Source organism: Anabrus simplex, chromosome 12 (genome assembly GCF_040414725.1).
Source record: "Anabrus simplex isolate iqAnaSimp1 chromosome 12, ASM4041472v1, whole genome shotgun sequence".
NCBI classification, from domain to species: domain Eukaryota; kingdom Metazoa; phylum Arthropoda; class Insecta; order Orthoptera; family Tettigoniidae; genus Anabrus; species Anabrus simplex.
In genome coordinates this window covers 75,801,310-75,828,719 of record NC_090276.1, presented here as the reverse complement: position 1 = coordinate 75,828,719, position 27,410 = coordinate 75,801,310, and the positions used below count along the sequence as shown (strand labels likewise).

Genomic DNA, 27,410 nt, shown 5'->3' with positions numbered 1-27,410 from the left:
ATCCCAGTGGACAAACCAGTCTCACTTAAGACATTTGGAAGAGGTTAACTATAGCAAGGCAGGCACGTGAACTTATCAAAGGGCCTAGCCAAAGTTATAAAAAGGTCCTGATAAATTTGAATAGGACCAGAATGCGAATGGTAGTTGGACTGTTGACAGGCCACAATACCTTACAGAGACACCTACACATCATGAAAATCAGTCAGGATCCGATGTGTAGAAGATGCGGTAGGGAGGAGGAGACCTCCGCGCATGTGTTATGTCAGTGTGAGGCTCTTGCAAGCACTAGACATCGATACCTTGGCTCACATTTCGTGAGCCTGGAAGACATCAGGAATGCCAACATCCGGGCACTGGTATCCTTTATAGGAGCACTAGGTCTGGACTAGGCAAACCCGTTTAAGGGACACAAAGGGTCTTCACAGACCTACGTGTGGAGCCCTGCGAAGGCAGGGTTCACCCATTCTTTATCTATCTATCTATCTAACCTCCCTCATACTTATCGAGAAATTATCATAAGCATAAAATTAGGGCCAGAAACCAGCATACGGATGTATTGGAAATAATTAAATTGTGTATGAAACTGTACATGATGCTGGATTTAGAATGACTAGTAGTATTTCTTGTAATATTTTTTTCCATGGAATTCCTTTTTGTACTTGAGTTGTTGTAGTTGTTGGGTAGTATGATTTAACTTTATTATCACTTGTAGTGTTAAGCTAGTAGTAAGTTCAATCTATAGTATTGTAATTTGTAGTGTTAAGTACTGGAAATACTTAAGTTGTGTGTGAATATGTATATAATGACACTGGATTTAGAAAGTTTAATTAGTAGTATTTCTTGCTTGTTGTAATGTTGTTGTTGTTGTAGGGTAATTACGGTTTAACTTCACTTTATTATCACTTATAATGTTAAGCTAGTAGTAAGGTCAACCTATAATATTGTAAGCCAAATTGTTAAGCACTGTAAATACTTAAGTTGTGTGTGAATTTGTATATGATGTTGCTCGATTTAGAATATTAAACTAGCAGTAATTCTTGTTATATTTTCCTTCCATATATCTGCTTCTTGTACTCTTGTTGTTTGTTTGTTTGTTTGTTTCTTTGTTGTAGTTGGGTAATTATGTTAACTTTATTATCACATTACTGTAAGTGACCGTTGCCACCGGGGTATTTCCCATTTGCAATTTATTAATAATAATAATAATAATAATAATAATGAGTGACAGAGGTTTAACGTAATTTGGAAGGAATGTTTTGCGTATGATAAATGAGTACCAGTTAACTATTGGGGGCAAAGGCGGTCATGCGTTGAGCTAACCACTCCACCCCACCCCACCAAGTGCCAACGTCATGGATAGTGGAAGCCTTCACCTTCCCCCTTTCCAATGGCTTTCATGGTTTGTACGGAGATGACTTTGCTTTTTGCTTTTTAAATATTAGTATTCATGTTTATTTTGTTTATTCATACCCCTGCTTTGTAATTCAGTGACCATGGAATGGCTCTAAATGTTGTAAATTATATTTATATTTACTTGTATTTATTTCCTTTTTCCTTATTGCACACGTTTGTTGTTGTTATTGTTATTACTACTACATATCGCTTAACATGTAAATAAACTAATATTTAATGCAGTAAATAATGCTTATCTCTTCGGATTCATTTCTTCGTTGCGTATTCGTTTTGCTATGACAACATGACTTCTTTATGATATAAATAAATATAAAATAAAAGTATTTCTTCCCAAACATATTTGTTATACGTGCACCAATCAGAGAACCAACTAGGGAAGTACCTCTTACTAAGGTGCATAATGTTTTTGCATACATGTATAATTGAAGAATTGAAGATCCATATACAGGTAAGTGGGTCGCCCATGTGGTAGGCCTATTACGCGTCATAGGAAACTGAGTGAACTGGCTGTGCAGTTTGATCACATTGCTGTTAGCTTGGTTTCAGGAGATGGTGATGTATTCGAACCCCACAGTTGGCAGGTCTGAAGTTTTTTTTTGCCCGTCATTTTCATTTCAGGCTAGTGCTGTGTCTGTACGCTTATTTACATCTTAAATCCTAGCCCTCTTTCCTATCCAATTCTTGCATCACAACCTGTCTTCATGTGATTTAAGCCAATATATATGTAAAAATCTGGTAATGTTGTAAGCTTGAGATACACCAACTTGTAAGCTGAAAATATGTTTAAAATGCCAAATGCCGAAAACCGTAAAAGTTCTTAGTGGGATGTAAAGCTGTTAGCATTATTATTAAAAGGAAGGACATATGTCTTATGTGGTAAGTCCTTGAACTTGCAGAAACCGCAATGAATTATTCAATCTATATTCCCTCCCCCCTTTCTTTAAGAATGCAGTTATAGTAATGCATACATCAGAATCAGAATAAAGGCAGGAAATGTTTAACATTATTTTAAGCGAGTGAAGGAGAGAATGTATGACTAGCTCATGTTGGCGGATTCGAGTTCGGCGGTATTTGAAAGTGCTCAAATACTCCAGCCTCATGTCTAGATCTACTGGTACATAAAGAACTCTTGCGGGACGAAATACTGGCACCTCGGTGTATGTGAAAACGATAGAAGTAGATAGTAGAACTAATATTCAATTGTGCAGTGAGCTTGAAGCTGACCTAATTTCCGTTCACGTAGCTTGGCACATTAGTATTCCTATATGTTTCCTGATAACCGTGAAGATATAACCAGCCTGCAGGCTGAAAATATGCCCAATCTCTCTCCTTAGGCTACGGGTTACCGGTATTGAAGAGAGAAGGAAATGTTCGCGCAAAAGAAAGGGAAGTCATTGGACTTTCGAAAATCACACTGCAAAGACTTATTAAACAAATTGCATCGTTTAACACGCCCCTATTTTCAAGAATATGGTTATAGTACGCCTACTGCATATCAAAATAAAGACAGATATATGTAACATTAATTTGAGTGAGAAAGGGTGTTTATTTCCTAAATTTCTCATTGAGCGTGGAAACCGACTTAATTATGAATATCTTGATTTATTTCATCTTAACTTTTATCATTTACTAGGGTAGGGAAACATTTATTATCGGTGTTTACATTGAGGTTAGTTTGTTTGGTTATGTCTGGTGATTTTAATATGTAACCAGGCAGGTTGGCAGCAGTGATCAGCCATTACAAAATAGAGAAAAGAAGAGCATCGGGCGGCGATATTTACTTTCTGGGGTATTTCGTTACGTGGCTATTACTATAATACCGTGTCGACTGAATTATACTCTATTTCTTCTGCATCAAAATATGTAAGCAATGCTTTGTTTATTTCATTAGCCGTCTCATTTTTTGGTTGAAGAATTGCTCGCTTGCATAGCCAGTCCATAGATTTGTCTTTCAGATTAGCGACATTGGGATGTATCCTTGAAATAAGACTTCCTAAAGAATTTACTACTGAACATAAACCTTCAGGAATCAAAATTTTCCCAGCGACTTCTGGTAATTCTCTATTTCCGTTTTCAGAAGAAGTTCTGAAAATTCGCCAGCCAAAAGATCACCACTCAAATGGACCCTCATATTTTTTCTCATAGTAAGTTTGTGTACTTTAGACCATAAGTATGACTTTTTACACATGCCTTTGCCTCGTCAGCACGTGTCCCTCTTGGTATCACTGGTAAAGTTTGACGAAAATCTCCAGCGAGTAGCACAGTAACTCCACCCATTATATCTTTGTTATTTCTTAAGTCTTGGAGAGTATTATCGTTAGCCTCAAACCCGCATTTATGTCCCATTGTACTTTCGTCCCAAACAATGAGTTTACACTCTCGCAAAACCTGGGCCGTGTTAGATTGTTTAGAAATATAACAGATGGGGGCTTCAGTGCGAGTAAGATTAGGAGGCAGCTTGAAGGCTGTGTGTGCTGTTTGACCTCCCTCCAGTAACGATGCGGCAATCCCAGATGGTGCGGCAGCTACAGCAATGTTTCTAGTACTTCTGACTTTTGCCAATAGCAAATTTATCAGGAATGTTTTTCCCGTACCACCTGGAGCATCTAAGAAGAAAATTTCTCCACGTTCAGACTGTATGCTACTGAGAATTTTACGATATACTGCAAGTTGTTCTGTATTACAAGATATTAGAATCATTCCGTATTGACGGTTTTCACTTTACAATGGCGAAAAATGAAAGTATCCTCCTATTCAATACATCATATATTCCGTCATTAGACGGAGTAAACAAGTTCAGACATGTTTCGGCTCGTTTGAGCCATCTTCAGTGAAAAAATTAGGGGGGTTGGAATAATTTACATAATATGAGTTGAAAAAATGCTAAAAAACATAATGAAAGCGCAAATGAAAAAACAAACAAAAGAGAGCCTAGACGGAAACAAAATAGCACAAATATACAATATTTACATCAAAATGCAGAGCAAAAAACAACTTATTGCAACAAAATTCAGTGAAACTGGAGTTAATTTGAAATAATAATTGATACTAAAAAACTGCGTTAACCTAAGAAACAAGGGAATGAGAAAACAAATGATGCAGATGGAAATGAATAATGGTAGCACATGGTGAGGTTGTGGACCTCATAGCTTACAAATTATTAGTTTATAAAAACGACAAAACAGTTTGAAATCGCTGTCAAAATCCTAGTGGAAACCCATCACATCAAAATGGTCAGGAGGAGAGCGGGAGCAAACATTTTGAGAGAAACCAAGCCTGAATTAACCTGCAGGCGAAAAGCCTGTGATAAGGAGAAAAAACACCTTAAATTTAAGGCTTCAGAAATAGCAGCATTCTTAATATCTTCTCAAACTAGCGGTCCCTTTCTTCATTATTGTTTCATAATGTTGGCTGGTGTTTTGCCTTATTGTAGAGGGGTCGGAAGGGCCGCATATAAAAAATATGAGAAGCTGTGTTAGGTAGAAGACAGATGCATAGTAAATTGTAGTAATCTAGTGGAAACCGTCAATGAAGTTCTAATCTGTAATGGAAAAAATGAGGTTGTATGAGAAATATGGGTTGATAAGTAAAAAGTGTGGAATGGTTGTGAAGAAAGCTTAAACTTACGGTGTGCAGTAGGTGGTTGTCCTCTCTAGTGGCCTGGCTTAAAGTCTCTTTAAGAAGGCCACACCATTCGAGCTTTAGAAGTCAGCGAGTAAACTAACATCCTCTTGAAACATTCATTCTTTATATTTGCCAAACAAACCCACCTCCATCTCTCCAACTCAACACCCCTCCCTTCCTCAAACCAGCCCTGTACCTCCCCTTCCCCCTCCGCTCCTTCCATCCTAGCAGACACAGCCGAACCAACAATAGACTCGATCACGCGAACGAGACCGTTACTTTGAGAAAGCCAGGCCACTAGAGAGGACAACCACCTACTGCACACCGTAAGTTTAGTTTTCTTCACAACCATTCCACACTTTTTACTTATCAACCCATATTTCTCATACAACCTCATTTTTTCCATTACAGATTAGAACTTCATTGACGGTTTCCACTAGATTACTACAATTTACTATGCATCTGTCTTCTACCTAACACAGCTTCTCATATTTTTTATATGCGGCCCTTCCGACCCCTCTACAATAAGGCAAAACACCAGCCAACATTATGAAACAATAATGAAGAAAGGGACCGCTAGTTTGAGAAGATATTAAGAATGCTGCTATTTCTGAAGCCTTAAATTTAAGGTGTTTTTTCTCCTTATCACAGGCTTTTCGCCTGCAGGTTAATTCAGGCTTGGTTTCTCTCAAAATGTTTGCTCCCGCTCTCCTCCTGACCATTTTGATGTGATGGGTTTCCACTAGGATTTTGACAGCGATTTCAAACTGTTTTGTCGTTTTTATAAACTAATAATTTGTAAGCTATGAGGTCCACAACCTCACCATGTGCTACCATTATTCATTTCCATCTGCATCATTTGTTTTCTCATTCCCTTGTTTCTTAGGTTAACGCAGTTTTTTAGTATCAATTATTATTTCAAATTAACTCCAGTTTCACTGAATTTTGTTGCAATAAGTTGTTTTTTGCTCTGCATTTTGATGTAAATATTGTATATTTGTGCTATTTTGTTTCCGTCTAGGCTCTCTTTTGTTTGTTTTTTCATTTGCGCTTTCATTATGTTTTTTAGCATTTTTTCAACTCATATTATGTAAATTATTCCAACCCCCCTAATTTTTTCACTGAAGATGGCTCAAACAAGCCGAAACATGTCTGAACTTGTTTACTCCGTCTAATGACGGAATATATGATGTATTGAATAGGAGGATACTTTCATTTTTCGCCATTGTAAAGTTGTTCTGTAGTTAAAGATTTTTCTCTGGTAGTTATTAGTCGTTCCAAAGATTGAATATCGTAATTGGTTTCCTTTATGTATTCTTTATTCTTTTCATTTCCTGACCTTACGGGTTGATGTAAGCCATACTGATTTAAATTCTGTCCTCCTACAGATAACACTGCGTCTTCGATTAATAATAGGCATTGGTTGTAAACTTCACTGTGATTTACAGTAGAATCTTCCACCTGCTTTCCTGTTTGCCATAAGATGTCCTCTGATGAAAGATCTTTGAACTTTATCCAAAGATTGGCGGGATCAGAAATTTGACAAAACGCTAGCAAAACAACGAAAAGTTCACGTACTTTATACGGAGATTTACTCAATGCCGCTTCGTCAAGAGTTAACTCCCAATGTCTGTCATTTTCTAATAATCCCAGAGCTTTGCATGCACCTTGGAATGTACGATGTAGGACACCATCCACAGTCTTTATTGAAGAAAGCAACATTGGTCCTCGAACTTCGTGAAGAAGGAGTCGGAGGTGGTAGCATTCTGTATTATTTGGATGAATAGTATATACCCTTGCTAATGCAGAATCTTTTTTAACTCCTGGCCAACCTTCAACGTCATCGCCTCGTTTTCTTCTTATGAATTTATTGTTCTGCCATACATAGTATGATGGAATCTCATGGTACGGGAGAGTTTTTACAAAAGAATCCATATCACATAAATCGAAGAAAGCCAAAAGAGTAGTTTTTGGAGAATTTGTGACTTTTTCTGTCAAATTATCCGAAGTGAAATAGACACGTTGCCCGTTTTCAAGATGTACATCTAGATGGAAAACTGTAGGATGTCTTTCATGAATAGGAAATTCCAGAATTCACCACACTGCCTCTGAGCTACTAATATACCTTCCTGTTTCATATAATTTTACCTCATCAAGTGCTTCATTTTGTAGTGAAAAAGCTGCTTGGTCGCAGCCTTTGTTGATGTACTTGGATGCATATTTAGGCGACTTAACAGATCTGCTGTGTTCCACATTAACGTGAGCTTTTAATAAGCGAGATAAAACAGGATTGAAAGGCACTACCCATCTGTTGTCAAGCTCTACACCGTTGATCTGCACTGTGAATCCTCCATCTTGTGGAGCCAATCTTTTATACAGCGGATAGCCATCATGGCCAGTTTGTGTTTGACAAAGAAGTGGTCGTGGGTATCTCTCACTGCAACGTCCATCTTTCATGCAAGGTGCATTGGGATTCAAACTACCGCAAGGTCCATGAATCATTGTAGTCGTGATGATATCGTGTAAAATATGATCTTTATTTGGATCAGGAATTTGGGTACAAATGATGTTATCGATCTTGTTAGACAGTATGCTTTCCACCAACCACAGTAATATATGAATGTGAGGCAATCCACGTTTCTGCCATTCTACTGAGTACATGTAACAATGCACATCGCCAAAAATTCCTGCTTTATTGAAAAGGTCCATTAGTTTTTTCACCTTCAGTCTGAATACCCTAGAAATGATATCGTGACGATTGTAGTGCTTTTGCCCTTTCCAGATTGCTTCCGAAATTTCAATCCGTTTTGGATTGCACGTAAATGTAATAAGATCAGGACTTCCGTAATGACGTACGTATGTAATTGCATCTTGCGTGCGTTCGTACATGTATCGAGGTCCTCCAGTAAATGATGAAGGCAGAATTACTCTTTGTCCACTTATATCTTGCCTGCTTACTGCATCTCTTAAATTAATATAATTTCCTGCTCTTAGCTGCTTTTGATTGTTGCGAATGAAATTTAGCCTCTCAGTTTCTATTTTTCCATACATATCAACTAAATATTGATTTAACAAAGCACCAAAACGTAAGAGTAAATTATCTTCGTCCTCTCGCACTATTATTCGAAAGGCATAATAGCTCGCCGCTGATACCTTTTTTGTTCAAGAAAATCTTTTTATGAGGATCACGTTGAGGTATATTTACTGAATAGCTATCTTCACCATAACAAAAAATCATAGGATATTGAAGTGCATCATAAAACGGATGAATTTCACTGATACGTTTATCATTGTGGCTCTGAATAACTATATCTCGTTTTTCAAATTGTTCACCAACAATTACTAAAGCAACCTCATTAGATGTTGGAGCATTATATCGTCCACTGTGAGCGTCAGCTGGCTTTCTGTTCGCATGAATAACTACCTCAAAATCTTGACATCCTGAAGGCACCTACTCAAGAGCTGCTTTCAAGTTCTTCACATAACAGTTAACATCATGGAGCATTTTTTGCAACTGTTTAACCAAAGCCAGCTTAACATCTGGTATCTTATAACATCATTTGTGCTTCTCTTTCATCTTCACCAACAAAGTAAATCTGCAAAAATTCAGGATCTTGATAAGCATTTGGCAATAGACTGCCTATGGAATGATAAATTTGACCTTGTACTTTGAAAATTGGCATAAAGCCGTGTTGGATGACTTGTTTAGCACCAAAAGATGTCATTTGAAAACAGCTGTTATATTTTCTAATTTGATCCAGAAAATGACCATGATCTGGATGGGCACCCATTAGTAAACTGTACAATGGTTCAGGTGGAGATTAGAGTGGTGGCAGCTGAACCTTGCCAGAATCGCAACACATGCCTGGTGTTTCATCTTTCCACTTGAGAGCATTGCAGAATTGGCATTTATGGGTCATTGTACCAATGGTTATCAAGCTGTTATCTTCATAATTAATTTCAGGATCATAAGACATCCCGGAACGAACTTAATTTTCCATGGACGCAATCGTCTTTCTTTTCGGACCCCAGGGTGATGTTGCTTATATCACGTTTGAATTGTCCTGTGTTTTTCGCGATTATTTTGCTGGTATGTAGCTGCTGCTGCTCTATAAACCTCAGGATTGTTTTCCTGGTATATTGATGCCGCTGCTCTATGGACTTTGGGATTTTTCTTTTGGTATTTACTTGCAGCAATGGTATGTGCGGAAGGATTATTCTGTAAAAATGTGGCTGCTGCTTTTTTAAATTGTATTTTTCTAGTAGCGTTTGAGTATCGAGTACAATGTTTTTTGGATACTTTTGTAACAACAAATGAAGCACTTGTTTCTTCGCGCAGACATTCATATATTTCAAAATGTCCGTTAGAAAGATTACCAGTAAATCGCAATCTTTTTATGGTATTAGCTTCATCGCCAAATGCCCAGTATAACTTCTGATCACGATAAACTTCAAAGCGGAATGGGAATATTTTGCCTGCTGCCATCAACTCACATGTTCCGCCATAGGTTGAATCTTCTGACATGAAACGTCGGTACTCTTCTGAGGAGGATAGTTATTACCAAGATGATTTTTGGACAAAATGGAGAAATCTGCCCAATTGTTCACAACATACGAAACAATAGCTTCACAAACTTCTTTATGCCGTAACTGAGTAGAATATAAAATGTGAGAAAGATATGTAAATAGACACGCACCGTCACCTACAGTAGAAACAATGTTATGTGGCAACACTTCACTATTAATGTTTAGATAAGTTACTGCCATTATGCTGTGCGCGTGAAAAAGATGTTTTCGCGCTGCAGTCTGTTATTTAGCTGTCTCCTTGAAATATCACACACCAGTACGTTGAATCTTCTGATACGAAAAGTCAGTACTCTTCTGAGGAGGAATAGTTATTACCAAGGGCTGCCAAGGTTCAAAGCCTTCTTGCTCAACAGTTCTATCACACTCAATTCATTATTAGTCGACAATATGCAAGTTGCCTCCGGTCTCTCCTTCGTCAATATGAGTGACATATCTTCGAACCTTAAACAGCTTTGCTAATGACGCATGCGCGCGCCGATCATAATGAAGGAAGAACTGGCATTGCTTTTGCCTAGCCTGTTTTATTAAACTGTAAGCAGCTGCATAACTCATTAACAAAATATAAAACGATAATAATTCTCCTTGATAAAACCATTTTCCTGTGTTAAAAAAAAGCCGCCAAGAGGCAGATTCGAACCTGCATTCTTGCAATCTGCAGTCCGTTGAGTTAACCGTTACGCTATCAGCGCTGCGTAAAGCAGCTGCTCATTAATTCACGCACAAACATTTGTATATGTAGGCCTATATACTGGTAATTGTATTTTATTTTCATTAAGAAACTTGGTTGATTACCGTCTTGAAATACACAGAAGTGGAGTGAATTGGCGCGTACAGTTATATGTTGGAAAGTGCCGCGTCTATTTTTGATTGGCAAAAGCCAAAGATTCATGCGCGCAAGGGAAGTATTTCATCTGGAAAATTTTGAAAATAAATATATTTCCATTGACTTTCCAAGAAATGCAAGATTTTTGCTAACTATTGAGACGATTTGGAAGATTGAATGAATATACATGTACAATATTTTTCACAAAAACGGAGATATTCAACAAAAATGTAAAATCACATTTCACCCCTTTAAAATAGGAACTTTGAAAAATCCTTTCTTAGTGCACATCTACACTACGGTAGGAACATGTCCTCAAATTTTCATGCAATTATCTCCAGTAGGTTTTGCTGTGCGTTGATTATCAGTCAGTCAGTCAGTCAGTCAGTTAGTCAGTCAGGACATCTTGCTTTATATATATAGATTTAATGAGGTAGTTTAACACTTCTTGCAAACAATCTTTCCGCAATGTTAAATATGAATGACCTTACTTGAAAATGTTGCAAGCATTGTTGGAATCTGGTAGTTTCAGTGTGTTGACTGGGGAGATCGAAATTCTGGTCTCGGAAATAGGATTGGTACAAATCCACATCAGAACATATAAAAACTTTTAACTTCAAAGGAATACTTCCAAATTGAGCTATTCTGGTAGAAGAAATCCTAGCTTTATGAGATCGCCTGTCGTATGGCAAAAATCAGTGCTGCATGACCACCATATTCGTGGCTTAAATCTTAAGAAATATTCCTTTTTTTAAACGCTAGGTTCTCAAGACAACAGAAGTGGGGTCACTTTGTGTAAATGTAATATATATATTTAGATATCTTTTGCGTTTCTCAAATAATCCCTAAAAAGGCGTTGGGTTTTTCCATTTGTTTCAATGTCTGAACAATGAGTTTTTGTAATCTACCACATGATTTTATGGCTGATGAAGTCTCAAATAGAGACTAAACGTGTCCCTAATATTTAATATGTTTTTTAATTAAATAGTTTTCCACTTGTAAAGTGATGTGTATTGATTGGGTGGACCAAAACCTAACACTGTTTCTTAGTTTTAATTGTATCATTACGGATCTATTCAATGAAGTTCGTAAATTGTACTAAGTACTTGCATTGCAGTATGTATCCAGCATCAAAACTTGCGTCTGTGACCTGAAGACAGCCTCATTCAAGTTTTTCTGGGGAAGTGAAACTTCAGAAATCCCAGTGCAGCAATTAAAATATATTCAAATCAGTCGGTTGAGAAAGGAACTGAGTCACTTTTGCACTTTTTCGTGCTTTCACTAATAATATTATTATTGACATGATACTGTATAGGCTTTTGGACTTATGCCGTGTCTAGAAAATAAGGTGAAATATCTTTACGTTTCACAGAGAACTGTGTTCTGCGTCATCAGAAGAAAATGTCGACTGTCCAGGAGAAAGGCTTCTTAAACAACGACTTTTTTGAAATTTAGAACGTTATAATAAAGTGGAAATGGTACATTCGTTCATCACCAGGTGGCTCTCTGGACGTGGCACAGCGCTAGATTTCGAAGCGGAAGCTGACTGAACCATCAGAATCAGTCTAAGAAGGTCACATAACATGTGTACGTAACATGTGACATAAACAGGTGTATGACATTGACACAAGCCTGGAATGAAACATCTGGCGATGAGGAACGTACAAATTTGGAAAACACTGAGACGAAATAACAATAGTGAAGGGACAGGGAAGGGAACTACCTACATAAATCCTTAATGGTTGGCAACCAGGTATTACTTAATTGATAGCCAGTGTCCCTGTTGAAATTGTTAGGATTTCTACGTATTTCCACTGCTTCCCGTATAATCCTGGACCTGTAGTGTCTAGTGTGGGTAAGAGCTCGAGCATCCTGGGACATGACATCATGACCCGACGATAGAGCATGCTCAACTATAGCCGATTTGTCTGGCTGGTTGAGACGAATATTACGTTCATGTTCCTTGATACGGGTACCAAAGGATCGGTACGTTTGGCCGATGTATACCTTACTGCAAGTACAGGAAATTTTGTATACCCCAGGATGTAAAAGTGGGGACGTGGGCACACGTAGGAGAATCTGTCGCACTAACAATAGGTCGGAGGGGAATATCTTTTTTATGGATCTTTACTCAAACTGGGAGCAATTTTAGTGGCAGTGCCAAACACGGTCTTTATATTGTGTTTGCTGAGGACCTTGGCAGTTCGATCTGTGGTGTTGTGAATGTAAGGCAAGTAGGCAGTTCCCTTCACTTCTTCCTTCTGTGAGCTTTGCTTGGTCATTTCTCTGGGATGCAGGGCTCTATGAATCTGCAAATCGCTGTAACCATTACCCTTGAACATGACTTTGAGGGTGTCCATCTCCACCTGGATATTAGATGGCTCACAAATTCGTCTCTCCCTCTTGGCGAGTCTCATGAGAATGCCTTGTTTTTGTGCTAGATGGTGGTGAGAATCTGCATGAAGATAGCGATTCATGTGGGTAGGCTTATGATAGACGGTATGTCCTAAGGAACCGTCTGGTTTCTTTCTTACTAGAACATACAAGAAAGGAAGACATCCGTCCGATTCCATCTCCATAGTGAATTTAATTGAAGGATGTTTCTGATTTAGGTGGTTTAGAAATATATGAAGTTTCGCAGGACCTTCTGTCCAGACCACAAATGCATCATCAACATACCTCCACCATATCATAGGTTTGAAGGGCGCCGAAGCAATAGTCTCCTCCTCAAAATGCTCCATAAAGAAATTAGCCACTTCGGTCCGTCTGTTCGTAAAAATTCCCACCCCACAAGAAATAGCTGGACGTCATGCAGTGGTGAAATAGCTTATAATGTCCTCAGGGAACAGGTGTTCAATGAGAGACATGACCGAGTTAATTGGCACTTTAGTGAACAAGGACTCCACATCGTAACTCACCAAAAGTGCATTAGGTTGAAGGGTTGTAGTTTGACAGCTTGTTGACGAAATACCGAGAGTCCCTGACGTATGATTCAGTATGTCCTGTGTGTGCCTGAAGCAATTTGCTTAGATATTTAGCCAGAGCACACGTAGGAGAATCTGTCGCACTAACAATAGGTCGGAGGGGAATATCTTTTTTATGGATCTTAGGCAGTTCATATAATCTAGGTGGCACTGCATCCCATGGGGACATGTTTAGCCTCCTCTTTTGGAATTGAATATTGCCTTAAGAGCTTCACGGTGGTGTTGGGACACATGAGTGGTGGGGTCATGTAAGCTCAGCCTGTAAACAGGCTCTGACAATACAGCCGATATCTTATTCTTATACTCGTCAGTGTCTATAACCACTGTCGCATTACCCTTATCAGCTGAGAGAATGGTCAGTTCAGAATCATCTCTAAGTTCCTTCAGAGCTCTCCTATCGCCTCTTGTTAAATTGGGCGCTTGTACAACAGCAGACCTTATGAGTCTCACACATTTCTGTCTTAACTCCTCAGCCTCATCCATAGGTAGTTTGTGGATGGCTGCCTCAACGGAAGTAATTAACTCCTCAGTGGGAATTTTAGAGGGAGCGAGAGCGAAATTAAGACCCCCTAGTTAGAACTGCCATTTGGTTCTTATCAAAGGATTTTTTGGAAAGATTGACGACAGTTTTACTAGCATCCGGGTTCGTGCGAGAGACCGGCTGTTTCTGAGCTAGTTGGAGGAACTTTGATTTTTGTCTGAATGACAACTGGTTGAATTATTGTTTAGCCTGTATAGCAGTTATACGATCAAAAGTCAACCACAATTCCTGCGAGAGAGTGTTGCTTAACAGCAGGTGTAAACAAAACAACTCTCGGGAGACTGAGTGCAGTTCGTTACGAGTGTAATGCACTCTCTCGATCACAAGAGCCTTGCTAGCGCGTTGATATATTCTCCTGCCCTGTGGTGTATTCAACGTGTGCTTCAGCGGCACACAGTTGGGAATGATGTTATGGGCCCAGCATTACAGTAGAAAGCACAAAGAAGAAAGAAGAATAGACGTCTTTCTCCTTAAATTGCTGAATATTATTATTGATTTGACCACGGCACATCGTCCTGTGTTGAAAGGAAGTATGTGCGTCGTGTTATAACGGGAGAAAACTCCTGGTAAAACAAATTAATTTGTTCAGTGCAGAATTTTATTCACAATTCAGTTATTGTCTCTCCGGAAAAGTTAGAAAAAATGACTTGGTTCGTTTCTTCATGTACCGATTCATTTATTGGGTATCTTTGATGGCACTCAAGACATACAGCACTCGTAATAGTTTTGCCGGAATTATATACATGCAAGCATCCTGGTTCCGCTTTGGATAAAGATGTATTCCCAGTAATTTCATTGCTTCATTATAATGATTTAATATGTTTTTATTTCAATTAAATGTCTTTGTATGAGTCCCTTGAACATTTACCAAAATTAGATGAAACATAAATTACCCTAAAATATTCAGTAGGTTTTATTTTATTGCAAAATGGTGCTTTAAAAAAATAGTCCTTGTAGTAGAGAAACAGAAATGTGGGATCAGCAGGCACTTTCTGTATGCGTGCGTGCACACACTGGCACACCTTTTCAAGGTCCATTGTAGGAGTTAAGTTAGCAGGTAAGAATTGATAATCTGCTAAGCAAAGAATGAGTCTCCAATATCAAGAAATTTGTACTCCTTTGATTTGTGAGCATGAAACCCTTGAGTGGCAGAGCTGTAGAGGATTGCAGCTGCCTTAACTCTGATTGAGCAAGTTGGCTTTGCAGTTCGGGCCATGTAGCTGGTAGTTTGCATTCAGGAACTCCAACCCTGGCAACCTCGAAGATGATTTCCCATTTTTACACATTGCAGATGGTGGGGCTGTACCTTAGTTAACACCATGGTTGCTTTCTTCCCAGTCCTCAGCCTGTCCTATCCCATCATCACTATAAGACCTGTCTGAGCTTATGCAACTCAAAACAAATATTCATACATAACTGTAGTTGGCTGACAGAACATTCCTGAGATGTTGGAAGCTGAACCATTTCAGTTTCCCGTTGCTTCTACTTGGCACCAAGCATCATGTTTTGGTTTTATAAATCCAAACTTGTTGAATTCTTGTTTTGACCGATTTAGGCACACTCTGTGTGCGTGCACACAGGCATGCCTTTCCAAGATTCTGCCTATGTGAGACTGCCCTAAGTTCAGATCAGTGGTGATTGATTGAATAAATAGTTGTTTTACCTCTTCTTTCTCGCCCCATATCATGTTATCATCCTCATACACCAATGCATTTGTTTCTCTATTTTCTAGTAAATAGCTAATTGAATGACCAAGTTCTTTCTCTGCAGGTTGAAGCTCTTGGAGAAACAGTTTGAATCCAGGGAACGGAAGCTGGTCAAGCTTCGTGAGAAGAGAGAACGAATGAAGCTCCTAAAGGCAAACGAACCCAAGAGGCTTAGCAAAGCAAAATTTGAAGCCCCTGAGCTGGAATTTAATATGCCGACGGATCTCAAGGGGAGTTTACGCTGCGTCAAGATGGAGGGGAACCTGCTGAATGACAGGTTCAAGAGCCTGCAGAGGAGGAACGTGGTGGAGCCTTCTGTCAAACAGTGAGTACTTGTCATGTGTAGTAGAGCTCACCTTAAATAGCAGTTTGATGTTGGTTGGAATAAGGAATACACTAGAACTTCATTAATTCGAAATTGGTTAATCCAAAATCCCACCTAATTCGAAGAAACTCTTGTTCTCAGAAACATGAGGTATGATTTTGCATGTTATTTAAATTGTTCAATCAAAAATACAGATACTTTGTAATTTGAAGGACGGTGTTGATCTCAAGACCAAAATTCCTACTTTTAATTCAATACTACCATTACATTTTTAAAAAATATTATTTTACAGAGTAATTTAAATTAAAAATTTCTTTGCATCACAATGGAACGAATCGATGGAAGGTGCAAGTATTTACAGTATGCTTCATGGTTGCTAATTTAGATTAAAATCATAATTCTTTTGTATTCAGCTTTTTAAGGAATGCCACAAGCAGGCAGTGTGTGGAGAAGCAGAAACCGCTAATGCTGGCGATGTCAACAGTTGGTGAAAAAGTGTGGCTCATATAATTAATTTGTATGCACCGAACAACATTGTCGATGGCGATGAAACTGTATTGTTTTTGTTTTTAAGCCGAGCCCATTCTGGTTTTAAAGGAGAAGTGCCAGGTCGGGAAACAGTATAAGGTTGGGATCAAAGCAGGCGAAGAGAGAGATTTCCTCCCCTCGTCATAGGAAAGTTCGATAAGCCACGATGTCTGAAGGGCGTCGGGCACTTTCCTTGCAAACACAAGGCATCTAAAAATGCAGATAGTACAGTAATACAAAAAATAAAGCGCTTGCGCAGGGGAGCCAGCAGAATTTGTCCTCATCTTTGAATCATGCTGCTTTTTCTTTTCATTGCATGAGGTTATGTTTGCCAGTGACTTATCCAAGTGCATTATTTGAATAATGTAAATGCACCTTGTTGGATACATTTTGGAAATCTTTCTGCATGGCATTTGAAAGGTATAAACTGTGAATCAAGGTGATTGCATGCATTCATGGGTCTTAGAATACTTTATTATTTTCTTTTTTTATATATATATTTGGGCAGCATGATATCACAAGATGGATATTGGGATGGTGAAATTGTACAGCAGTCTGCAAGTTTCTACCAGTGTGTGAGAGACATTGTATGGAACAAAGATGTGCCAATGAAGTGCAAGAAGGTTTAATAATAATGTTATTGGCTTTACGTCCCACTAACTACTCTTTTACGGTTTTCGGAGACACCGAGGTGTCGGAATTTTATCCTGCAGCATTTCTTTTACATGCCAGGCTGACGTATTTGACCACCTTCAAATACCACTGGACTGAGCCAGGATCGAACCTGTCAAGTTGGGGCCAGAAGGCCAGTGCCTCAACCGTCTGAGCCACTCAGCCCGGTGTCAAGAAGGTTTTATACTCGTCCTATTATAAACCTATACTTACCTATGCTTAAGCAGCCTGGACGTTAACTAAGGGGAACCAAAGAAAGATACAAGCAGCTGAAATGAGGTTCTTGAGGAGTATAGAGGGAAAGACGAGATAGGATACAAAATGAGGAAATTAGAAAAAGCGTGGGAGTGTATAAACTTCAAGAAGAGATTGATATAGCAAAGCTAAAATGGTTTGGACACATGATGAGAATGCCAGGAGGGAGAATACCAAAGAGAACATTCATGGATACAGTGACTGGAAAGAGGCCTAGAATGAGATGGAGGAGCTCTGTTGTGGACTGTATTGTAAATAGATGAGTCGATAGCAATAAAGTACTAGAGGAGAAATGGTGGAAAGATCGAATAAGGTGGAGGGCTTTGGTACACTACCCTACCCAGAGAGAATCTGGAAAAGCAAATGGATGGAAAAGTGGAAGAAGAATACTTTGTTGTGTTGCAGGGTTGGCATTTCTGAAATGTGGGAGAAGTGCCATGGTGGGAAATTATAAAAGGATAGCGTCACTGTGCTGCATTGTAATGCAGGCGGAAGCAAGACTTCCTCCCCTCGTCATAGGAAAGTTTAATAAGCAACGATGTTTTAAGGGCATCGGTAGAGTTTGTGATTTATAGCATTTAAAAATCAGAGATTTGATTTACAAATTTAGCGTTTTGTAGCGAATTGGTTAAAAATAGGCATAATTTGCAAAATTGCACATACAGCAGTTGGGAGTAAAATCATACTGTTTAATCACACATTGCTCGTCATGCAGTTTTGAATACACTATGGAAAATAAGACAAACATCAAGACTGTAAGAATTGATGTTGGAATGAGTTCTTGGTTCAAAGTATTTACAGGAACCAGCTCTGTAACTTTTCAACCTGGTTTGCCTTCAGGACTATTAACACACACACGAATATGCATATTTACAAATTTACAAACACAATTTCAAAGTGAAAAATACTGTTCTGAACGTATTCTTTTATCACAATACAACAGACTTACAAGGAAGAGGAATTTCAGTGATGTTTGAAGTACAACATCCCAATTGTTTGAATGGTCTCCTCCTTCATTTGAGACTGCCTATCAGTTACAGTCATGTTATTCTTGTTTAAAAAAAAAAAAAAACCCTCTCTACATCTACACTGTTCGCAGGGGCCCAAATGCACTGCATTGCTGCCAAGGCAAAGGAAAGAAACTTTAACCTAAGTGTCATCAACATTTGAAGAGTGTCACTGTTTTTTTTTTTTTAATGTTCTGCAGCATCTGTTGGTGATATGCCTCGCAGCCCTTGACAAACTGATCAACAGTGACACTTCTAAAATATGGCAAGTTACGCTTCAAAGACAAGTTATTTGGGTTCCAGAGCACTGTTTTGTCCTTCAACTGCACAATTAAATAAATTGCACATTTCATTGAAAAACACATTAGTATCACTGACGCTCATGTGCTTCGAGAGCTTAGTTATGCATTTAAGCATACACTGCTTAAATTGGACCTTAATTTCCTCTTTCATCATATTGTTTGCCAAATAAACTTGTCCTTCTGCAGTTGGTGTGATCGGGTCTTGAATAGAACAGCAAAGAGCCTCGGTTGCCTGATGTCTGCTTCCTGTCCAATGCAGCATTTCCCTCTGCAATGTGGAACATAATCTCTACCTCGAGGTAGATCTCCCATGGGGCCAGTCAAATTTTGTTTAACATGCTAAAAATAATAAAGTTTGGAAATAAGGACAAATACTTAAAACATTTGGCGTAGTGCTGGCCTAGTTGAACGAGTTTTGAAGCTTTTTCCCTATAAACTTCCATTTATGTACATGAAAACAAGCTATTATTTTACATCCTAGACTATGTATTAAAATGTAACATTTTAAAGTAATGTCCATCCAGGTTTGTTTGGTTTCTGGTGGTTTTTTTTTTTTTTTTTTTAACAACCTAAACTTAACTTAAACGTGGAGTTGTCATGTTAGGAAACATGCATCCACGTGGTTGTTGGTCAAAACTTTGAGACCTAACCTAAAAATCAACAAGGCCGTATAGCAATCGTAATACTTCGAAACAACCATCCACATGGTTCTTTTTGGTGGGACGAGGGGGAATATTTTAAACACAAATATAAATAACGTCAAAAAATATATCTGAATACAGCACTTACTCTTCAAGGTAGTCTTGGAAAGCAGGATGGTCCAGCTTGTAGATGGGGATATTACTCTGCAGGCACATATGCACAGTATCCTCAGTGAATGTTTGTATCAATATCTATATATATAAAATTGGATGTTGGTATGTTTGAAGCTAATAGACTCAAAAACTACTGGACCGATTTCGCTGAAATTTTCACAGTTTGTTCTTATTACATCTGAGATGGATTATGAAGTTATTTTGAACAAAATCTGATTGGTAGTTCGGCACTAAGGGGTGAAAAATATAATAGGGGAAGATAAGCAAACCGCAAGACAAGTTCGATCAGCAGGTTGCCTACCCAACAGTATGTGAAGATAATGATGTGTTCCTTAAAACTTATTTCTGCTTTTATCAAATAGTGTGGGGGCAGGATACTCCTCCCAGCCCAAGGGGAGAGGAGGAAATGTAAAAGTAATCGAAAACGACCGATATTAGTGTCGTATATGCTGAGGTAAATAAATGTACACAGGCAGGACAACGTCTGTCGGGTTTTGCTAGTACCGTATAATCTCTAATATCACCCGCACTGTTTTTTTCGAAAATATCGCTTCCAAAATTGGGTGCGGATCTTATTTAAAATTTTGGAAATTTATCTTTCCGAATGCGCGTAAATCGGGCATCACCGCCGGCGCGGCTTGGCAACAGTGCTCTCTCCACTCTCATTATATGCTACTTCCGCGCTTGGCGTCAATCTCACGCACGTTCTCGGAGTATCAACATGAATTCCACAAAGCGTTTGCGATCTTTTACTGCGAGTGAGAAACTGAAAGTAGTTCGGGAAGCCGAAATGACTGGAAATCGTGCCATCGGTAGGAAATACGATATTGGCGAGTCGTGTATTCGCGATTGGAGAAAGAAGAAAAATGTGCTATTAACGTGTAGTGGTGATCATAGAACTTTTCGTGGACTGAGTGTACAGTTTCCAGAAATTTGAAAAAAAACTTTATAAATGTGTGACAGAAAGGTGGGAATTGGGACATCGTGCGTCAACCGAAATGTGTCAGCTAAAGGAATTAGACATTGCAAAGGAACTTTCGTCGGAAGGGTTTAAGGCAAGCCGAGGATGGGTTTGTGATTTTTATAAAAGAAATGGGTTGAGCGTACAAAGGCGTACCTCAATTTCTCAGAGTCTTCCTGATGCCTATGAAGAGAAGTTATTGTTATATCAGCGTCACATAATTCGGTGGCGGAAGGAAGATGCATATTTGCTTCCCAAATTGGCAACGCAGATCAGACGCCAGTGTACTCTGAAATGCCAGTGGACAGGACTGTGAGTGTTAAGGGTGTGAAAAGTGTTACCATTAGAACAGGTGGTAATGAAAAACAACGATGTACGGTAACATTGTGTATTCTCGCCGACGGAATCAAATTGCCGCCGTACATTGTTCTCAAGCGAAAGACGCTTTCTGGTGTTATCGTCAGATCTCAGAACTCCGGCTGGATGGATAGTTCACTTGTGGAAGACTGGGTAAAGTGTGTCTGGCAACGTCGCCCTAGTGCATTATTGGGACAAGAGAGCTTGCTTGTTCTCGACAGTTACCGCGGCCACACAACAGACGCTGTGAATAAACATATCAAGGATGGGAAAACTGACCTAACAGTCATTCTGGGCAGGATGACGTCAATGCTACAGCCGGTGGATGTCTGCGTAAACCGTCCATTTAAAGCAGCCTTGAAACAGCTCTATACAGAATGGTTGGCAGCTGGTAATCACACACGGACACCAACTGGTCGCATTCAGCGCCCAAAAGTTCAGCTGCTGTGTTTGTGGATTTTGACGGCATGGAATCGTATCCGTGGAGACCTCATACGGAAGAGCTTCAGGAAATGTAGCATTTCTAATGCTATGGATGGCAGCGATGGCGACATTTTGTGGGAAGGTGATGGTGATGAGTCCCGAAGTTGGTAATGATGATGATGATGATGATGATGATGATGATGATGAATGAACTCGTTGGATATCATTTTGGAAATGTTTGTTTACTTTTATTTGTATTTTCTAATCATTTCATGTGTGTGGGTAAAGATTGTAAATAATTTTGACTTCACCTTTTTTTTAAATTGGTTCTTTCAAAATAAGGGTGCGGGTCTTACTCGAGATTATATGGTATTTGTATCGCTTACATAAAAATGTTCCAATTTGTAACTCTCGGCACGCTGTTTGATCGTCAGTTCACTTCTACCCCAACGCTAACAGACAATAAATCACTACCGTACTTTAAAACAGAACTACTACTCAACACCTATGTCAAGAATAACCAACTATGATCAAGGATCAATGCAAAGTGAATGAACGCATGTGTTTGAAAGTGCATTAAGCTGTATGATTGGTTGTTCTTTGCGCTGCTCTTTGGCCATTGAAAGATATTCAACTCATTGAAAGATTTAAGACACTGTAATAATTCTTTCCCGTGAAATTAACAACATATATCTTATTTTTAAGAAAAATACATCGTTGTCAAAAGGATATATGTTTATTTTGCATAAAACAGAGAATTTTGTATCTATGTTGCATAAATTATATAATTTCGCATTTAAAACCATATTCGCATTTTATCGCTAATTGGAAATTTCTAAAAACCAGTCGTAGGGGTCATGTAAGATGAAGGCACGTACACTGACAAATTTTCAGCATATTTTGCATTTATTGCAAATGCTAAAAACCACATACTCTAAGCATCAGGTACATTCCGTGCAAGTACAGGGCATCTAAAATGTATATAGTAAAGTAACCCAATGAATCAAGCAGTTGCACACGAGAGCCAGCATAGATTTCTCCTAGTCTTTGAATCATGTTTTTCTTCTTTCATTTTATGAGGTTATGTTTGCCAGTGAGTTATCCAAGTTCATTATGTGAATATTGTAAATGCACATTGTTGGATATGTTTTGGATGTGGTGGTTTTTTTTTTTTTTTTTTTTTCCACGTGGCATTTGAAGTTGTTCTTTTACGTTGAGGAGATTTTCAAAATATTCCCTCCACCTGTCCAGTGATTCCCTGGGATCTATTATGAGTTCACCTGAATTACCCAAAACACTGTTCATTTCCTTTTTCCCTTCCTTCCTAACATTCTTTATTACTGTCCAGAAAGGTTTCTCTGCTGCTTGACATAGTCTTTCCGGGTTATTACCAAAATCTTCTCATGACTTCTTTTTGGATTCAACAACTATTTGTTTCGCTCTGTTTCTTTCATCTATGTACAAATCCAAGTCTACATCAGCTGTTGTTTGGAGCCATTTCTGATAAGCCTTCTTTTTACGTTTACACGCTGCTCTCACTTCATCGTTCCACCAAGATGTTTGCTTTTTTCCATCTTTACACACAGTTGTTCCTAGGCATTCCCTTGCTGTTTCTACTACAGCATCCCTGTATGCCACCCATTCAATTTCTATATCCTGAACCTTCTTACTGTCCACTGTTCGGAACTTCCTACTACTTATAACCATTCACTTCTGTTTAATTTTCTTGTCCTGGAGTTTTTCGACCCTTACTCGTTTGCAGACAGATTTCACTTTGTCCTAGGCCTGGAGATACTTAGTTTACTACAGATCAGATAGTGGTCTATATCATCGAAAAAATCCCCAAAAAACTTGTACATTCCTAGCAGATTTCCTGAATTGAAAGTCAGTTAAGATAAGGTCTGTTATGGATCTGGTACCCCTACCCTCCCATGTGTAGTGGTGAATAGTCTTATGCTTGAAGAATGTATTCATAAGTGCCTAAACCCATACTAGCACAGAAGTCCAGCAGATGCTTCCCATTCCTATTAGCTTCCATATCTTCCTCACATATACCAATCACCCTTTTGTATCCTTCAGTTCTGTTTCCAACTCTCGCATTGAAATTGCCCATTAGCACTATCCTATCCTTGCTGTTGACCCTGACTACGATGTCACTCAATAAAACTTGTCAACTTCATCCTCATCTGCACCCTCACATGGTGAATATACTGAGACAATTCTCATCCTAATTCCTCCAGCTGCCAAATCTACCCACATCATTCGCTCATTTACATGCCTAACATAAACTATGTTGCGTGCAGTGGTATTCCTGATAAAGAGCCCTGCCCCAGACTCCGCCCTTCCCTTTGTAACACCCGTCAAGTACACTTTATAATCTCCTATCTCTTCCTCGTTATCTCCCCTTACCCGAATATCACTTACTCCTAGCACATCCAGATGCATCCTCTTTGCTGACGCAGCCAGTTCTACTTTCTTTCTTCCATAAGCCCCATTAATATTGATAGCTCCCCATCGAATTCCATTTAGTTCACCAAGTTGTTTCCAAGGAGTCCCTCACCTGTCAAATGGGAGTGGGACTCCATTACTCCCATAGGTGCGAGGCTTGCTTAAAATGTTCTGAACTCGGTAAATTCATGAAGCAGAATGCTACCCTATTTACACATACTCCAAGTGAGGATCTCTCCTCTAACGGGTTAGGGACCACCGGTGGATTGTATAGCCCTAGCTGCCTGAGCACAAGGAAGGCCATGACTCAGAATATGTCTGAGGTGCCCACTCCCATTCTGTAGCAACTGGTATCCCGACTCTGAGGACCACTTACTAGGCCACTCAGCCGTTGGCCATGGTTTGTGAACTAGGATGCGACTACAGTAACCTACACCATGAACTATGGCTCTTAACATTAATAATGGAAAAACTAGACGAGTTCCAACCCTTCAAAGCATGAGAGGAGAGGTGGGGGGTGATGAAGGGTGTGAAAAAAAGATTCCCTGGGCACTTTACTTTTCTTCCTTGAGTAGCATGTCATGTTCCTCATTACTGTACATTAAAAAATAAATAAACTGTGTGTTTCTTTTTTGTTTCAGCCATGCAAAGAAAGGAAAGAAGAAAGTTTTTCAGAAGGCTTCACACAGAATGGACTGGGAAGTGTGATATTTGTATATCAATTGAAATAAATAATGTTTATATTATTGCTACTGCCTTTTCCATCCTGAATTTCATGGCCTCTCGGTTGGGAAGCAATCTTCCCCACCCCTCCTCTATCCAGGCTTAGGACCAACGACAGCAAGTACTAAGCTACTCAGTCCATCCAGTAGCTAAATGCTCTCTCTCAAGGTAAAAGAATATTGTACTGAAGACCTCTTCTGAACACTTACTGTCCCGATATTCCTGTATGGGTATGAAATGTCGACACTACTCAAGGTATTCCAAACGTGGTATTTACGTCAGATTTATTGTGTGCTTAGTCTCCTAACAAGACATGAAGAAATGCTCGAGCTTTTTATTTCCTGTACCTAGTATTTAATTACATGTACACCTTTTCATTGCTGAGATAAATTTCTTGTAAGATCATCCGTACTGAACTATTTTAAATAATTAACAATACATAAAAGTCAAAAGTAACATACCGAAACTAGAGAGGATCATGGCTTCTTGTCTTAAATTGTTACACTTATTATGGAAGGTCCTAAATTAATACAACTACTCGACATGTAAGCAAATACACTAAGGTGAAAACCGTACTCTCTCTCCCCTGTTAATACTGAAGATAGTGATTTACATTTTTTTTCTAACTGTTGAATTTGATTCAGTGTCGCTAACCTTACAGTTTATGGACGTTACTTGCGGATACAATTGTCTTACAGTTACTGTTCATCTCGCATGTTGGCACTGTGTAGTGACTTGGGAGATTATACATACTGCCGTGTTGTGAAAATCACAAAAGTAGAATTGTAGCATGTTCGAATAGTGCATTTAATAACATAGTTGGTGTTTAATGAAGTATTAATACGGTCCTATTTCATCCAATTCAGTTATAGTTATAGTTCAGTTATAGAATTCAGTTATAGTTTTTACTTGACATTTGACACCATGTTGTAAAATGAAGCAGTCCTATTCGATCAGACGACTTCGTATTGCCAAGTATGTTTTTGCTTACAGCACGTGGCTCTGTATGCTGTAGACGCGTCAACTTTCACTGTGGTTTGCGTTTCGATGTGATTTTTTTTCTAATATTCATTGCCACTTGGTTTGCAATTTATTTAAATTCCTTTGCGATACGTAGTAAATAGTGTAGTGTTTTACGTCTTGTTATGTTTACCATTATGTATTTTATAAGAATTGTAGTGAGTCATTTTAGGTTAGTTAATTGTAGTAAGGTTTTGTTATTTGTGCTAGTGTGTGATCGTATAATGCTCTGTTTGAGATCTTGCATTTTCCAAGTGAACTGTACATTCATGAGTGGTTCATTCAGCTGTTATGGCTGTCATTTGTTTATACTGCATGGAAACAAAGTTGATTGTCGCTTTTTTAAAACTTGGCAACATCTGTCGAAACGTCAAGTAAAAACGATCTAGATAAACTATGGGATGTCTAAGAAGCAAGAAGAATCTGCAAAAACTTCCCGATAAGGAAAGAAACGTTACCTCCTCTATTCTATGATATGTTTCTGACATAGTGATAATCAGTTGAAATGGAGGGAAATTTTGTTATCAACCTGACCTAACCAAACATAACCTTGTCTTGTCTCGACTTTGATACGGTTTGAAGACGGCCTTTTTGGTATTCTTATTGATTTACGGCATATGTGTATGTAATATGCTTGCTCGTGTGTATTATTACAGCGTGGTTTCACTTTGGCCCAACAAGTAATAGCAAATTTCAACAAGGAAAACACTGGAAAAATATGGTTATAGTAATGCGTATATCAAAATAAAGGCAGAAATATATAACATTAAATTGAGAGAGTGCATATATTTCCTTAATTCCTCATTGAACTTGAAAACAGACTTAATTATGAATACAGTGGAACCTTGGATTGCGAGCATAATTCGTTCCGGCAACATGCTTGTAATCCAAAGCGCTCGTATATCAAAGCAAGTTTTCCCATAAGAAAGAATTGAAACACGGATGATTCGTCCACAACACAAAAATATTTACATGTGATAAATCTCATAATTAGACCATATTGAAGATAATGTATTAAAGTTAAAAACTTTTTATTACCACCTATTCAATACACACAACACGAGAAGCAATAACAAAGCCGCTTGCCAGTTTGCCTCACGCAGTTAACGCTAGCAGACACTCCCTTTCTATTACAGCAGGTAAGTTCCTTTTTAATTTTCTCTTTCTCTCCCTTTTAATTTTCGTCATAACATGGCCTCAATTCCCCTTTTCTGCCTTCTTTCCAGATTTAAAAATAATTTTCAAGTTCATGCTTTCAACATTATCCACGCGTCACATATGGACGTATTTTAGTGCCTACAATATTATCTGTCTCAATTCAACACAATTCACTAGAGGCAATAACAAGTGGCCTGCCTTGTCCTAATCACGCTGTCATCGCTAGCAAATATTTTCACCGGCCTAACGGGTAAGCTTTCTCCTTTTTACAATTTCCATCTCCTTTTTATTTTTGTAAAACATTACTTCACTCTTCCCCTTTTTTCTTTCTTTTCAGATTTCAAACTTCAAGTTTATACCAACAACTCTACAATTAATCCACGCTTCAAACATCGAAGTTTTTTTTTTTTTTTTTTTTAATGTCTACTATTACATCATTTCTATTTTAACAACCTTTATGATTATTTTTACTTTTCAGATTACACTAGTCAACAGCCATTTTGCATCTGGAATGTGATACATCAACTAGTATGTATTTTGGTGTGTAGAATCCGAATATACCTTTCAAAATGTTCTAGCACGTACCATTTTTGAGTTTTTAAAGGTTTTGGTTTTTGTATTCAGTATTTCCCTTTTTGCTGTTCTGTTTTGATGTCTAATTGTTTCTTATTGATTTGCAGAGGAGATCTAGAAGATCTACAAATTGTCAGTAAATGGTTGGTGTGGTAATCCAGTGGT

General features: G+C 38.5%; 1 protein-coding gene across 1 annotated transcript in view; it reads left to right on the top strand.

The window, feature by feature from the left end:
- Window positions 1–24,519, top strand: part of LOC136884463 (ribosome biogenesis protein NOP53) — an 89,872-nt gene extending 65,353 nt beyond the window's left edge. The window contains exons 7-8 of the mRNA XM_067156653.2: window positions 15,743–16,003; window positions 24,413–24,519. Of these exons, the coding sequence (XP_067012754.1) occupies window positions 15,743–16,003; window positions 24,413–24,479 (328 nt within the window). The 3' untranslated portion in view covers window positions 24,480–24,519. The remainder of the gene's footprint in view (window positions 1–15,742; window positions 16,004–24,412) is intronic.
- The last annotated feature ends 2,891 nt before the right edge of the window (window positions 24,520–27,410 follow it).